General features: G+C 39.1%; 1 protein-coding gene and 1 pseudogene across 1 annotated transcript in view; one reads left to right on the top strand and one right to left on the bottom strand.

Moving 5' to 3' along the window:
* Positions 1 to 16851, bottom strand: part of LOC126248886 (uncharacterized) — a 327353-nt gene that overhangs the window by 49917 nt on the left and 260585 nt on the right. The window contains exons 5-9 of the mRNA XM_049950344.1: positions 10164 to 10332; positions 9919 to 10032; positions 9589 to 9837; positions 2851 to 2970; positions 2573 to 2709 (exon numbers count right to left, since the gene is read on the bottom strand). Of these exons, the coding sequence (XP_049806301.1) occupies positions 2573 to 2709; positions 2851 to 2970; positions 9589 to 9837; positions 9919 to 10032; positions 10164 to 10332 (789 nt within the window). The remainder of the gene's footprint in view (positions 1 to 2572; positions 2710 to 2850; positions 2971 to 9588; positions 9838 to 9918; positions 10033 to 10163; positions 10333 to 16851) is intronic.
* Positions 9286 to 9405, top strand: LOC126250243 (5S ribosomal RNA; annotated as a pseudogene).

Below are 16851 nucleotides of genomic sequence, written 5' to 3'. Positions count from 1 at the left end.
ATCTTGCTTTATGTACTGAATTACCTGTTCAATATCCTCATATATTTTCTCTATCTATTCATCTTTGGCTTGCGGTGTTGGCATGTATACCTGAACTATTATCATTGTTGGTGTTGGTTTGCTATCGATTCTGATGAGAACAACCCTATCACTGAAATGTTCACAGTAACTCACTCTCTCCCCTACCTTCCTATTCATAATGAATCCTACTACCATTATACCATTTTCTGCTACTGCTGCTATCACCCTATACTCATCTGACCAGAAATCCGTGTCTTCTTTCCGTTTCACTTCACTGGCCACCACTACATCTATGTTGACCCTTGATATTTCTCTTTTCAGATTTTCTAGCTTACCTAACACTTTCAGACATCTGACATTCCATGCCCCATTTCATAGAATGTTATCATTTCATTGTTTATTCAATGTTTTTCTCATGGTCACCTCCCCCTTGGCAGTCCCCTCTGGAGATCCAAATGGGAGGCTAGTCCGGAATCTTTTGCCAATGGAGAGATCATCATTACAGTTTTTCAATTACAGGCCACATGTTCTGTGGGCACACATTGAGTGTCTTTAATGCAGTCATTTCCATTGCCTTCTACATCCTCATGCTGTTGATCATAGCCGATTCCTTTGGCTTCAGTGGGCAAGAGAGTGCCCTGAACCTCTGTCTGCTCCTTCACTCTTTTTGACAAGGACTCTGGCTGCATAAGAGTGACTTCTTATGCTGGAAGTCTTCTGCAGCCATTGCTGATGATTTTTATTCAAAATTTAAGCAGTGACAGGGTTTGAACCTGGGACTGAGGAAATTTTGAAAGATTCTACCCCTAGACCATGGGTGTTTACTAAGGGATATAGGTTGTCTGACAGATAAAGTAAATACATTCAAAATCAGCTTAAAAACTGTTGTAGTGTGAAATATTAAGTCTCGAAACAGCCTTAAACTGTGGCACTGGCATTCTCCACAATATCCTCTCTCTTAGGAAAGAGAGACCACCATGCAGGCAGGGTACCATTTATAGTGTTTGAAAGGGAACAGAGGTACATGGTCTGGGTTTTTCTGGTCATTAGATCTCTCTGGAAGTTTCATTACAGCAAGATATCTAGCAATGAAAATTACACACACACACACACACACACACACACACACACACACACACACACACACACACACACACACACACAGAGAGAGAGAGAGAGAGAGAGAGAGAGAGAGAGAGAGAGAGAGAGAGAGAGTTAGTTTCATGTCTGACAAGGGAACCTCCCCATCGCACCCCTCTCAGATTTAGTTATAAGTTGGCACAGTGGATAGGCCTTGAAAAACTGAACACAGATCAATTGAGAAAACAAGAAGAAGTTGTGTGGAACTATGAAAAAAGTAAGCAAAATATACAAACTGAGTAGTCCATGTGCAAGATAGGCAATATCAAGGACAGTGTGAGCTTAGGAGTGCCATGGTCCCGTGGTAAGTGTGGGCTGCTGTGGAACTAGAGGTCGTTGGTTCAAGTCGTCCCACGAGTGAAAATTTTGCTTGCTTTATTTTTGCAAAGTTATGATCTGTCCGTTCGTTCACTGACATCTCTGTTCACTGTAATAAGTTTAGCGCCAGTGTTTTGTGACCGCACTGCAAAACTGTGCAATTGTTATTGAAGTCGCAAGCTATATTTGCTGGATTCATATTGCCCATGGAATACATCTCACGTATTTAATGCACTCTCGTCCAAAGTAGTGAACAGTCAACTGCCAGCCAGGGAGCCTCGTTAGCAGGAATACTCTCTCTTCCGTGTGCTGTAGTCGACTGACGACGTGTGTTTCGATGTTTGTTTAGGTGTGGCGTCCCCATACTACGGTGCAGTTACCTCGAATCGGACGGATGGACGGACGGACAGACGGACAGATAATAATTGTCTGAAAATAAAAAATTAAACTCTTCAGTCAATGGACGACTTGAACCAACGACCTCTCGTTCCGCAGCCGCTCAAGCTCACCACGGGACCCCGGCGCTCTTAAGCTCATATTGTCCTTGATGTGACTACTCAGCTTGTATATTTTGCTTATTTTTTCATAGTTCCACACAACTTCTTCCTGTTTTCTCGATTGATCTGGATTCAGTTTTTCAAGGCCTATCCACTGTGCCAACTTATAACTAAATCTGAGTGGGGTGCGATGGGGAGGTTCCCTTGTGAGTGAGAGTGCAACAGAGGGGGAATGGGGGCAAAGAGATTATATATATATATAACGTCCAGCATTATTCATTTAAACATTTGAGATTTTTTAAAGATGAACATGTTGCCATGTATCACAACATGCCTGGTGCTTATGAAATTTTTAGTAGTGTGATGTCTAGAAACTGTAAGCTAAATAATCAACTAATATAAGAAACTTTAATTTTGCATATGAATGGGGAGTTGAACAGCAAAATTATTTGAATAAATATCAGATTGACACAGTTGATGAGCACAAGCAGAATAGTGTAACATGATTTACCAAACAGCTTGGAATATCTACACAGCACTGCAGCAAGAAAGGCCACCACTAACAAATGGTATATTATAACTTTTTCAAAACTTACTCTATTGCCTTGACAGTTATCTTCCCTGACATATTATTGGACAGTGCATGCTGATAAATGTGTAAAGCAGCTAAACGTAGTGCTATATCATATTTCAGTTCAGGTGCATAGCGTTCTTGCACAACATCATTGCAGCACTGTGAAATAAATGCACAAAAGTTATTTAAAAATTAGAAACATTCAGTAATACATTTACTGCGGTCTTAAATGTAGAATAAAAGTACCAACACACAAATGAATCAATAAATTATCTTCAACTCTGTTTTACATTTTCATACCTGCATATAAAGGTATTCAAAAGCTATAAGATCTTGTTGAGCCAGATCACAAGCATCTCGAGGTACAAAACATACTCTGAACAGGCACCTCAGGTTATGAGAACCTGGTCTAGCAGCTATCTGAAATGAAAATGAAAGAACAATCATTTATCTACAGAACAGCTCTGGGTGGCAGTGGTATGGTTTGTGCTGGTGGTAGAAATAGGAGATGTTGCAAAATAATGTAAAACATAAATCTATATGGCTTGTCTTCCTAATAGCCCTGTATTCTGAGATGTTGCCTCTGACATGCTTCACAAAATCAAACGTATCTCGTATTAAGCCTTTTGCTTCACACAGATTTTAACAAAAGTACTCAAAAGCGCACTCACAAAAAGCACTCCCAGCCAGTACAAATTAAATATGATGCTTCCTCTCCCTCTCCCTCCCCCTCCCCTCCCCCCTCCCCTCCCCTCCCCCTCAATCTCAGTCTCCCTCCCTCCTCCTCTTCCCTTCTTCCTATCCCTACCCCCATTATCTACAAGTTATCACTGTTGAAAACAGATCATGAAATAATGAATTAAGACGAGTCTGCCTTTTTGCAAGTACACAATTATTATTTTGCTTTAGTACTCAAATATGTTTTACCACAGTCATAGCATCCTCAGTGGGCCTTTTTCTTTTACTTTACATTTTGTGTCTCCTTTGACTGACAACCAAAGGCACAGGAACTGAGCCCAAAATTCCAACATGATGGATTATGAAACTGAAGAAAATCAACATATGGATACGACATATTTGGTTGAGACTGCCAAAATATGATAAACCAGCCAGCAGTATTACAATAAAGTGGTGATATCTCTTTCTGTCCCTCGTAACCCTGAAAACGACAATTGGCAATACTATTTGGCAAAGCATGAGTGTTTTTACATTAGTTCTATAGGAGGACATCGTATGATAGCTCAGCAATATTTACAGTCTTGTTTACGTGTCTAATGATCACTAAATGCTTCAACTCTACAGTGAATTGCTACCTTTACTCCTTCCATTATTTGTGTTCCACTCAGAACTTTTCATTATCATGTTTCAAATAAATGTATGATCCACAACTGCAAGCAAATTAAAAGAAATTGGAAATTAAAATATCTTCTGGTATAGATAATAGTTCCAAAAAATTGCTGAAGGCCAGCTGCAATGTAATTAGTAGAGTATTAGATCATTTTCAAAATAACTTTGCTCTATGGATTAGTTCTCAAGAAGGTGAATTATATTGTCAGGCCTCAGTACAAACACTGGCATGCTTTACATGTCATTAACTATAACTTTATCAATCAAAAAAAAATGTATCAAAAAGTTATGTACACTTATAGTACCTTTCCTATTCAAGTGTGTGTCGACTAAATACAATTGGTTCCTTCTTTCAGTTATTGCATGAATGCCAAAGTAATGGCACAGAAAATCAACTAAATGTGCTAAACCACTGTTTAGCACATTTATTTGATCTGGGCTAGATGAGATACCTGTGAGATTATACAGAAGTTATTTGAAAGAACTTTCTCTCCTTCTACCAGTAATTTATCATAGGTTACTGTAACAATAAAGGATAGCTAGCCATCGGAAAATATAGGCAGGTATCAATCTGTTGTACAAGTATGGAACATGTTTTACACACATTGCAGCCTTTTTTAATCAGTGTACTAGGAGGGGAAGGTGGTGGGCCCATCACGCTAGCCACCTTTTACCCCAGGGAAACTCCTCTGGTACTCATTTGATAGCAGGCTGAGTAGACCTGTGGCTATCCTGGAGGGGCTGGACTAAGGAGAAATCCCCACCCACATGGAGAAATCCCCACCGATATTAGGGATTGGACCCATCACCTCCAGGCCCCGAGTCAACTGCTCTACCCATTAGACCACCACAGCCAGATGAAGAACAAAGATCTCCGCATAAAAGTCAACGTAAACTCTGAAATTCAGCTTGCTTGGTTCATCCGTGAAATCCAGAGCACTGTAGACAACAGCACTCAGGTTGATGCTGTTTCCCCAGGACTTCGAGAAGGCATTTGATACAGTCCCACACTGATAAGGAGTGAACAAAATAAGAGCTTACCAACTATTAGACCAATATATCTAAAAACAAAAATGATGTGACTTACCAAACGAAAGTGCTGGCAGGTCGATACACACACAAACAAACACAAACATACACACGAAATTCTAGCTTTCGCAACCAACGGTTGCTTCGTCAGGAAAGAGGGAAGGAGAGGGAAAGATGAAAGGATGTGGGTTTTAAGGGAGAGGGTAAGGAGTCATTCCAATCCCGGGAGCGGAAAGATTTACCTTGGGGGAAAAAAAGGACAGGTATACACTCGCGCACACACACACATATCCATCCGCACATACACAGTGACAAGTATAAGGGTCAACGTTGCAGGCGGTGAGCTGCCTTATCTGGAAGCGACGCCGAGGGGCTGAACAGAGAGACCGGCGGCTTGTGGTCGGTGATGAGGTGAAACTTAGAACCATACAAAAAAACGCTGAACATTTTTAGAGCATAAATGATAGCGAGCGCCTCCTTTTCGATTTGAGAGTAACGCCGTTGGGCATCGTTGAGGGTCTTGGAAGCGGAGGTGATGGGTCGTTCCGACCCATCCTCATACCGATGGGCGAGAACAGCCCCTAGGCCATACTGTGACGCGTCAGTCGCCAGAACCAAGTGCTGACCCGGACGGAACGTGGCAAGACAAGGCGCCGACTGCAAATGAGCCTTCAGGTGGACAAAAGCCTGCTCACACTCGTCGGACCAACAGAAAGGAACGTTTTTGCGTAACAGCTGATGCAGAGGATGAGCCACTGCCGCCGCGGATGGAATGAATTTGTGATAATAAGCAACCTTGCTGAGAAACGCCTGAAGTTCTTTGACCGTAGATGGCCGGGGTAGAGCGGTAATGGCCGCAACGTGCTGTCATAGAGGACGTATACCCTCACGGGGCAAGTGGAAACCAAGATACACAATGGAGGGTTGGAAAAACTGTGACTTGTTCAGATTGCACTTCAACCCAGCTGAATGCAGGACCAGAAACAGTGAACGCAAATTGCAAAGGTGCTCCTCAGTGGAGGCCCCCGTGACAACAATGTCATCCAGGTAGTTGATGCAGCTGGGAACGGAAGCCGTGAGCAGTTCCAAAAACCGCTGAAAAATGGCTGGCGCGCTAGCGACGCCAAATGGTAACCGCTGGTACTGATACAACCCACAAGGAGTGTTGATGACGAGAAATTCCTTGGAAGACGCATCCAATGGCAACTGATGGTACACCTCTGATAAGTCAAGTTTGGAAAAGAACTGGCCCCCAGCGAGCTTGGTAAATAACTCCTCAGGACGGGGAAGAGGATAAGTGTCAATGAGGCTCTGAGCATTGACAGTGGCTTTAAAATCACAGCACAATCGCAGACTCCCGTTTGGTTTAGAAACCACCACGATGGGCGATGCCCATTCGCTGGAGGTAACAGGAAGGAGAATCGCTGAAGCTGTTAACCTGTCTATCTCAGCCTTGACAGGCGCATGCAACGCCATCGGAATAGGGCGTGCCCGGAAAAACTTAGGGCGAGCTGTAGGTTTAAGAGTAATGTGGGCTTCAAAATCCTTGGCCCGACCCAGACCAGCAGAGAACACGGACGAGAATTCAGAACACAATCCATCCAGTTGTTGATACGGAATATCCTCAGATATGAGGTGCACATCATCATCAATGGAGAACCCGAACAACTGGAAAGCATCATAACCGAACAGGTTTTCCGTGCCCGCATGATCCACCACATAAAACGTGAGGGGCTTAACAACAGACATGTAGGCAGTGGAAGCATCAAACTGGCCAACGATAGGAATTTTCTGCTTATTATAAGTTCGCAGATTTCGCGTAACGGGAGACAAGGGAGGGGAGCCCAACTCCAAATATGTGCGAGAATTAATGAGAGTTACTGCAGAGCCCGTGTCCACTTGCATGCGAATGTCTTTATCCAGAACACGAACAGTAACAAACAACTTATTTGTTTGAGAAAGCACACAGTTAACATCCATGTCCGATGCCTCGTCCTCGTCGACAGGAACTTTAGCGGACTGACACACAGAAGCAATGTGGCCTTTTTTCCTACATGAATTACACGTGGCCCAACGTTTTGGACACGCGGCCCTGTCATGCTGTATGAAACAATGTGGACAAGAAGGAAGTGCGGAACGAACCTGCTTCTGTGGTTGCTGTTTTCGCTGCGAGCGTGGTGGCCCAACGCGACGTTGTTGACGCGAGTGAACCGCCGCCACATCGTCGTTCCCCTGTGAAACAGGCAAATTGTCCGCGTCGAAAGTGGTCTGTACAGCGCCCACATCACACCATGTGTCTATTTGCGCACCAGCAGCATGAGACACTTCAAAAGATTGAGCGATGCTGAGAACTTCCGACAACAACAGGTTTGGCAGTTGTAAGGCACGTTGCCGAACTTCTTTATCAGGAGCAAGCCGTAGAATAGCATCCCGAACCATGGAATCAGCATAAGACTCATGATGAGTGTCCGTGACAAACTGACATTTCCTACTCAGACCGTGTAGTTCCGCCGCCCAAGCCCGGTAAGATTGATGGGGCTGTTTACGACACCGGTAGAACGCCACACGGGCGGCAACAACGTGGGTGTTTTTTCGGTAATAGTTAGACAATAATTCACACATTTCTTGGAATGACAGAGAGGCAGCTTCCCGCAGAGGGGCTAACTGAGATAGCAGCTGATAGATCCGTGGGGAAATCCAAGATAGAAATAACGACTTACACATAGGATCGTCGACAACGCCGAAAGCCAAGAAGTGTTGCCGCAAACGCTTCTCATAATCCTCCCAGTCTTCAGCGGCCTCGTCATAAGGAGGGAACGGAGGCGGAGAAGAGGAAGACAGACGATGAGTAAGCGACATCGACAACGCCTGAATAGCAGCTGTCAGCTGTGTTTGTTGTTCAATGAGCGCTTGCAGAAGCTGTTCCAAGTCTGCCCCGACACGAACACACAATTCCACAACGCAGGAAAAAAAATATCCGACCTCGTCGCCAAAAAGTGTTATAACCTTTAATCACTAATAAATTGCGTGGATATACAAAAGTAGAAACACTAGCGGGTTACATGCTACTAACTCCGTATCTGTCATTCGACTGCCGTGCCATAACATGCGGCCGGCACCGGTCATAGCCAGGTGGCGCTCCCGCGCTCGGCCGAGCTGCGGAGCGCCTCTATCGCCGTGTTCGCGTACTGACTTAGCGGCACTTTTAAATCTCGTGGCACTGTCACAACATATATACTTTTAGTTTTTGATGTGTTGTATACTATTGTGCAAAAATGGTCAAAGGACAAATATATACATAAACTTCCCCAGGAAAGCCTTGTAAGCCCTACAGCAGAACTACAGAACACTTAGCAAACCTAAACACAATTAACAATAGACAAGTATGTTTTCAGAATCAGGTTTCCCTATATCAAGCTATTTTCTCTCACAGGACTATATCTTAGAATTTATAAATAATAAGATTAAATTACTTAATGATGTAATCTGTAGTTTTTTCAAAGCATTCAAATTTTTAGGCCACCAGGCACTCCCAGAAACGGCCCATCATTATGGACTCACAGGTTAACTGGTTAAAATCTTACACCAAAGACGGAAAGTAAAAGATAATTTTAGATGTTCTATGTCCCACGATGCAATGGACAGTGCTGTCATGAACATAAGAGAGTAAGCTCTTTAAACATCTAGAACAATGAATGACCTCAATATCATAAACTACTCTGCAGAGCATGAAACTCTTCATATGATGACAACAACACTAGAATGATGGAGGAACTCTACTGAGAACTTGAGTATTTTTTGCTTGAGCAAAAGCAAGTACAGAGCACGCTGGTGTTGTAATCTTCATTGCACTGCCTAGTAATATTAGATGAACAAGAGAAATACATATTTATTAAAACATAACTTTAAAAAGTACTTATTTCATATTCCACTGCACTTTTTGAGTGACATCGTTTGCAGAAATACAAATGTTTTGGTACACACTTCTCATCACGTACACTCACAATTATGAAATAAAAGTTACTACTTAGTTTTTAAGTTTATGTCAAAATGTTATAAAATAAAATTATGTTAAGCTCTTTCATATTTTGAATACTGGAGAAAATTTTCATGTATCATTGTCTGCAAAACGCAAGGTGCCATTTTGTTTTTAATCTGTGAGGAAATTTTACTAAAAACACACATTTCCCAGCAAATTGAAAGATTTATTTTGATTACTTTATCAGTTGTCATGATAGACACACAGTTTTCGTGTACATTTGTTGTTACACTGTAAAGTTAAAATAAAAGATTTATGGCTTCTTGCATAATTATTAGTAACTATTGTTGTTTGTTATCATTTGTATTTATGGGTTAAGTGCTAATGGCTTTGCCACATCGGTAACACTGGTTCCCGCCTGATCACTAAAGTTAATCAATGTTGGGCCTGGCTAGTACTTGGATGGGTGACTGTTCAGGAAAAACTGGGTGCCATTGGTTTTAAGGACACACAAGTCATTGAAGTGGTATCCAATTGAAAGACTTTGACCAGGTTGTGGTGTCACATGACATTTATTTTAATCATTTCATACCTGATTGATCTACTTACACTTATGCATTTATGGAATACATATATTATAAATAATAAATAAAGACATAATTTTTGTTTTATTGTATAATTACCCTTGCTAGGGGCTCCATAGGATCCAGCAAAGTGAGTTTGTTCCTCCTCAAACTTTTCACATGTTCAACAACCAGAGAAAAATGGTCAATAGCTTTTATGCAAAGCTTCTGGTGCAATGAATCTACTACATCTTTAACTGTTGTATTTGAATCGTATTTAAATGATTTTGTTTGACCATTTTCTAAAAATACTTTCAAGACATTAGGCATGAAAGGAACAGATGAGTCTCCTGAGGAAAATGTAGATGGCTGCAAACAAAAATAAAACATAAAAATAATTTACCAACAAATTTGATCTAACATATCTTCAATGGAGGGAAGTTCACTTACAGGAAAAAGTGGTGATCCATTCACAACAACACCCTCTGCAAAGCGAACACGTGAAGGATTTGATTTCAGCTTCGCCTTTTTTGCTGCACTGAGGAGTGCAGATTTTCGAGCTGACTGTTGAGAATAAGCACACCATTATCAGCATTAAAACTAAGTCCTTAACATATTTTTTGGGCAATAACTGATTTGAGATGCAAACTTTCATATACTTTAGAATGTTTTCATGAAAGAATATTTTAACTTACATTGTCAAGAGGAGGTTGACAAACAGTGAGTTTAACTGTTTCTTTACATGACCTTACAAGCTGGATTACATGATCACGTGGAGCTTTCTTTACATCTTCACCATTAATAATGAGAATCTGATCTCCAGGTTGTAGTTTATCAACACTTGGGCCACCTTCAGTAACAAATCTGAAATCAAAGGACAATCATTATTTCAGTTACTGCTAAAATGGCAGATACAAATTTTTCACATGACATACATGAGCAGCTCAAAGAAAGCAATTAATGTGGAAACTTTAACATAGACTAATTCAAAAGTTTCAATAATAAAATAAACAAATATTGACATTGATATTCTACACAAGAGGCCTTACTGTTAGGAATAACAGTTTTTGAACTTTCTTGTTTTAAGTTTCTTCTACTTTACATTTTCTATTAATTCTGATAATATACAGAAGCAGCAACCTAAGAAGAATGTCCATAAGATATGTGACATGAGGAAGCATTCCAAAAGTGGAAGAATGAAGTGGCAACTGGCAATTTTAAAAGTTAACACACGCCTAATTTTTAGGGATTCATTGAAAGTTAAAACATAGGAGACAACATGTTTCCTCTTATTGATAAAATTAATTATATCTATTTCAGTATAACCTATCTAAAAACAAAGATGATGTGACTTACCAAACGAAAGCACTGGCAGGTCGATAGACACACAAACAAACACAAACATACACACTAAATTCAAGCTTTTGCAATCAACGGTTGCTTCGTCAGGAAAGAGGGAAGGAGAGGGAAAGACGAAAGGATGTGGGTTTTAAGGGAGAGGGTAAGGAGTCATTCCAATCCCGGGAGCGGAAAGACCTAACCTAACCTAACCTAACCTAACCTAACCTTAGGGGAAAGGACGGGTATACACTCGCGCGCACACACACACATATCCATCCACACATATCCAGACAAGCAGACATATTCAAAGGCCTTTGAATATGCTTGTGTCTGGATATGTGTGTGTGTGTGTGTGTGTACCTGTCATTTTTTTCCCCCTAAGTAAGTCTTTCCGCTCCCGGGATTGGAATGACTCCTTACCCTCTCCCTTAAAACCCACATCCTTTCGTCTTTCCCTCTCCTTCCCTCTTTCCTGACGAAGCAACCATTGGTTGCAGAAGCTTGAATTTTGTGTGTATGTTTATGTTTGTTTGTGTGTCTATCGACCTGCCAGTGCTTTCGTTTGGTAAGTCACATCATCTTTGTTTTTAGATATGTTTTTCCCACGTGGAATGTTTCCCCTCTATTATATCAGTATAACCTATTAATTTCAAAATGACAAACACAGTAACATTTAAGAATAATTTAATCTTGAGATCAAAAGATTAATAAACATCTGATAAATAATTAAAATATGGCACTTACTAATTTTGTAAGTTTTAAAATAATTTAATATATAAATAAAATAAATGTGGTACATTAATGAAGCATTTATAAACATTGAAAGGGAATTTGCATATTAGGAAATGGGTAATGTATGAATCAGTTCCATGTACAACTTAATTTACCGAAAAAAAAGTTTTGTTCCTTCAAAACATTGTTTCCCTTGTTGAGATAATTTAGTTTCTAACATTCTCAAGACAACAGGAGTATCTCATTAACAGTAATCAAACTAAGAACTGATTGAAGACAGCTGGGCAGAAAAAAAATTAAATATCAACTTTCCATGAGTAGAACTTAAAGCAGTTTCTATGTCACAAAAAGGAAAAGATTAGGTGAAAGGAAAGGTTGCTGATAATGAAGAGGCTGAAGATGAGATATGAACTGAGAGTAAATACAGGGAATAAGTGGTGAGGAAATGAAAAGATGGTGATAGAAATAATGCAACATGTAAATAGAAAAAGGAAGGAAAAAAGGTTTTGGGGGAAAAATGAGAATGAGAAAAAGGGAGTGAAAGAACAGCATTTTTATATTATGATCCTTGTGATTTGTTTGTTACATATTCAACTTTGGTAATGGAGAGTTTTTAACTTGGCCCTGTATGTTGACTGAGTGCATATGTTTTTGTTGTCGTAAAGTGTGTCTAATGTATTGTTCTTTCTTCAGTTAATAATTAATTGAAACTAAAGTTTCTTGTTAGCAGCCATGCTCTGCTATCAGATTTCTCATCAGGTTATGGCTCCAGAAACAAAGTGCACAGTTGAAAGTTTAAAACATAACTATTAAGCGTCTTTGCATTCCTGGTTCATCACCTTGGAAGTTAGGAAGTCAACTAGCAAATTAGATTTATTGGATCTCACTGTAGAAGAATTAGCACAACAAGTGAAGTTTTTGAAAAGTGACAGAAAAGGAATGAACTGAGAAAGACAAACAATTCAAAAGTCTCCGAAAACATGATAAAAAATGTTATTCAAAAATAATTGAATGAACTGCGGCCAATCACCCGTAATATGTGAAACACTGCAGCAATGCATTTCAAATGTGGAAAAATTTGTGAGTATTGCTAGTTAATTACTTCTGTATAAACAGTTCTACATAAACAGTTACTGCAATTGAAGTTCAATCCAGCAAACAGTACAATGAGTGAGCATTTCTTAGAATTTGTCAATTTGATACATGAGCTCAGTTGACAGGTGTGACAGTGGAAGAAACTGACACTGTATCATATTATGTTAACAATGGCACAAGAATATGATACCATAGCTGTGATTGAGGTAATCTGAAGTTAAGCTTTATGAGTAATAGGCTCAAGAATCATGAAAAGCAAATGTGCAAACTCTACAAAGAAACCTGCAATAGACTTGGGACAGAACACATTGTTTAATTTGTACAGAAACAGTTTCAGTCACAGGAAAACTTGATGGGAAAAAAAATTCATTAATACTTTTGGGAATTTGTGGTAAGATCCTATGGGACTGAACTGCTGAGGTCATCAGTCTCTAAGCTTACACACTACTTAATCTAACTTAAAGTAACTTACACTAAGGACACCACATACACCCATGCCTGAGGGAGTACTCGAACCTCCGATGGGGGGAGGGGGGGGGGGGGAAGCTGTGCGAACAGTGACAAGCCGCCTCACACCATGCGGCTAGCCTGTGCGGCCATTAATACTGGCAAAAGTTAAAAGCATAGTTCAGATGGAGAAAAACGTTTTAGTTTTAAATGTCACAACTGTTGTCAATTTGGATACATAGAAAATTCTGTGTTGTGTTTTGACTGGTGCACGTAATGAATTGGTTTCCTGGTACTTGGACTCTGGTGTGAATGACTTAAAAGTCACTGATAAAGTGCAAATGCTTGAAAGACAGATAGAAATTAACACTGCAAAAACAGGAACTATTTTGAAGGCAATGCAGTTTGATGAAATGAATTTTGTCAGGTGTGTCAACAGAAAGGCTGTAAAGATTTTCCAATTTTGATCAAAAATATTTTATTTATTCCTAGACTATCTCACAACTTTCTCTCAGTGAGAGCATGGGTCCTATTACTCCCATATCTTACTACGCAAAGAAGTGCATTACATTTATAGATGACTATACCACACAATTTACAGCTGTATAAGTGATGCAAAGTAAATCAGAAATATTGGAATATGTCAAACAGTATGAAGCTGTCGCAACTGCTGATTTCAATTTGAGGATTAAAAGATTCTGGTGCAATAATGGATATGAATATTTGTCAAACATAATGAAACACTTCGTTAAAGAGAAGGGAATTCAATATGAATTGATAATGAGATATACACCACAGCAAAACGGAGTGAGAGAGCCCATGAATAGGAACATTACATGTGAGGCTTGATGCATATTTTTGGACAGTACTTGAAAAATCTTATTGTCAGAAGCAATATGGACTGATATTTACTTGATAAACAGAACTACTTGATAAACAAAACATAATGTATGCATTAAAAATGACAATTCTTGCTACTCTTTGATACAGCGAAATGGCAAGGTTGGAGAAACTTAAAGTGTTTCGTTGCATTGCACATTTGCAATCTCCTGGGGAAGCAATCGCTGTAAAGTTTGATTCCAGAATAAAGAAGTGCTTCATGGATGGATACTGTGTTAACAGAGTCAGCTATGAAACTTCCTGACAGATTCTAGAGTCAGCTATGGCATTTGCAAATGAGAGATCATTTTTGGAAAAGATGTCAATTTTGATGAAAATTGTTTTGATTTTAGTTATGAAGATTGGTTCTCTTGCAAAGAAGATAGAAATGATCAGGTTCTCATGGATGAAGAAAATGTTAATGACTACAGAAATGACTCCATATCAAGTGCTAATGAAGCTGAAGATATGAAACGTCATGAAATCTGCAGATGTGTAAGAGAATGAAAATGTCCAGCTTGGATCAAAGATTATGCTGTATTAGCACTGAACACAGAAATGTACATCAAGCCTGTCCCAGAGACTTATAGTGACATGTACAGCAAAGATAAACAAGAATTGCTTCATACTGTAGCAGAAGAGATGTGAGTAATAAATGGAAACACAACCTCGATAGTTTGTGAATTACCTAAAAACGAGAAGGCTACAGACATTAAGTGGGTTTTTAAAGTGAAACATGATAATATAGGCAACATTCTACATTTACATCTTCATGTACATAAATAATCTGCAAGCCACTGTATGGTGCTTGGCAAAGGGTACCTTGTACCACTGCTAGTCATTCCTGTTCCTGTCCCACTCACAAACAGAACAAGGAAAAAAATGACTATCTGTATGCTTCCACATGAGCCCTAATTTCTCTTATCTTATTTTTGTGATCCTTATGCAAAATGTAATATGGCAGCAGTAGAATTGTTCTGTAATCAGCTTCAGATGCTGGTTCTCTAAACTTTCTCAATAGATTTCCATGAAAGGATCATCATGATCCCTCCAGGGATTCCCATTTGAGTTCACAAAAGCATTTCTGTAACATTCACATGATAATCGAATTTGGCAATAACAAGTTTAGTACAATGCTTCTAACATTAGTAATTATAAAGGTAGACTAGTCGCTCGTGGTTGTTCTCAGAGAAAAGGGTTTGACTATTACAAACATATGCTCCTATAGCAAGGTTGACATCTCTGAGACCATTACTTGCTGTCAGGAATCTAGAAAATTTGACTGCAAATCAAATGGATGCAACAGCCATTTTTCTGAATGGAAATTTAGATAAAGATATTTATGTAGAGTGATGAATAGGATTTAATGTGAACCAGGTATTGTAGGTAAGGTAAACGAAGCAATTTATGGTTTAAAGTGGGCCTCAATATCTTGGAATTTAATGTCTGACAAGGCTGTTAAAGATTTAGGCTTTGTTCAGTGGAGTGCTGATATGTGTCTGTAAACTTAGAGGATCCATAACACTAAGGTTTTGTTATATGTAGATGATGTTAGCATTTTAAGAAATGATAAGATAAAAATTAAAGAATTCTAATTAGCTTAAGAAATGAAAGATTTGGGAGATTAGAGACCATTCTTGGAAATTCATATAAATAAGAGGGAGGAGGGAACAATTTTGGGTCAAAAATTATTTGTAAAATCTGGTTATGAGGTTGCAAGCCAGTTAACACACCTGTGGAATTTAATTACAGAGATGTTGAGGATGAGAACAGATGTCATGAGAAAATGCGTTATGCAAAATTAATAAGATGTTTGCTTTATGTAACTAAAACACATGACCTGATTTAAGCTATGCTGTTAATTATTTCAGTCATTATCAAAGTGGTCCAAAGAAATCACATTGGGAATGTTTAAATAGAATACTGCATTACATAAAAGGCACAGCAGATTATGGATGCCTTATCAAAATGTGGAAAAAATAAAACTGATGAAGCTTATGCCAACTGGGCTAATAGTTCAGACAGAAAATCAACATCAGGTTATGCTATCCAGCTGTCTGGTAGCACTGTAAGTTCAGGAACTAAAAAACAGAAGTACTGTAGCATTGTCTTCTACAGAAGCAGAATTTTTAACACTTGCAACTTGTGTTGAAGAATATTTGTGGTTTGAGAAGCTGTTCCATGACATAACAATTTTGAAACTGAAAAACTTATAATTTACAAATACCATCAGTCTTGTACTGCCTCTCTTTGTAAACAGAAAACATGAAAGACCAAAATAAATGTATATTAACTATGAGTTTATTAGAGGTTTATGTTTGAAGAGGAAAATAGAAAAGTACACTTCTACAGAAATCCAGTTAGCTGACATGTTTTGCAAAATTGTTATGGAAACATAAACTTGGAAAATTGTCACATGGATTGGTAATCTGTAAAGCTGCAGATCAAAATTATATAGAAATGAGGCAGAGAGAAAGAACAGCAGTTCTATATTACACTCCCTATGATTTGTTTGTTAGATTTTCATCTTTAATAATGGAGAGTCTTTAACATGCTATGTACGTGGATAGAATGTGTATGTTATTACTGTTGTGCAGTGTGTCCAACATATTGTACTTTCTTCTGTGAATAAATTAGTTAAAACTAAAGTATCTTGCTTGTAATCACACTCTGCTACCAGATTTCTCAATCACAGAGAACACAATTGTATGTTTAGATCTGATACAGGACAAGAGCATGTCCTGGACAGTCATTTCCCTTTTTCAAAACATGGAAGCACTAGTGAGCCAAAAAATGCATCCAAGAGAACGACATACAGAGACAAGTACCACAGTCCATAGTCAGTTCACCAACAGAATCATGGATGTTTCTATGTAAACTGATTGTGGT

Source organism: Schistocerca nitens, chromosome 3, assembly GCF_023898315.1.
Source record: "Schistocerca nitens isolate TAMUIC-IGC-003100 chromosome 3, iqSchNite1.1, whole genome shotgun sequence".
Taxonomy (NCBI): Eukaryota; Metazoa; Arthropoda; class Insecta; order Orthoptera; family Acrididae; genus Schistocerca; species Schistocerca nitens.
This window is presented reverse-complemented; position numbering and strand designations above follow the sequence as displayed.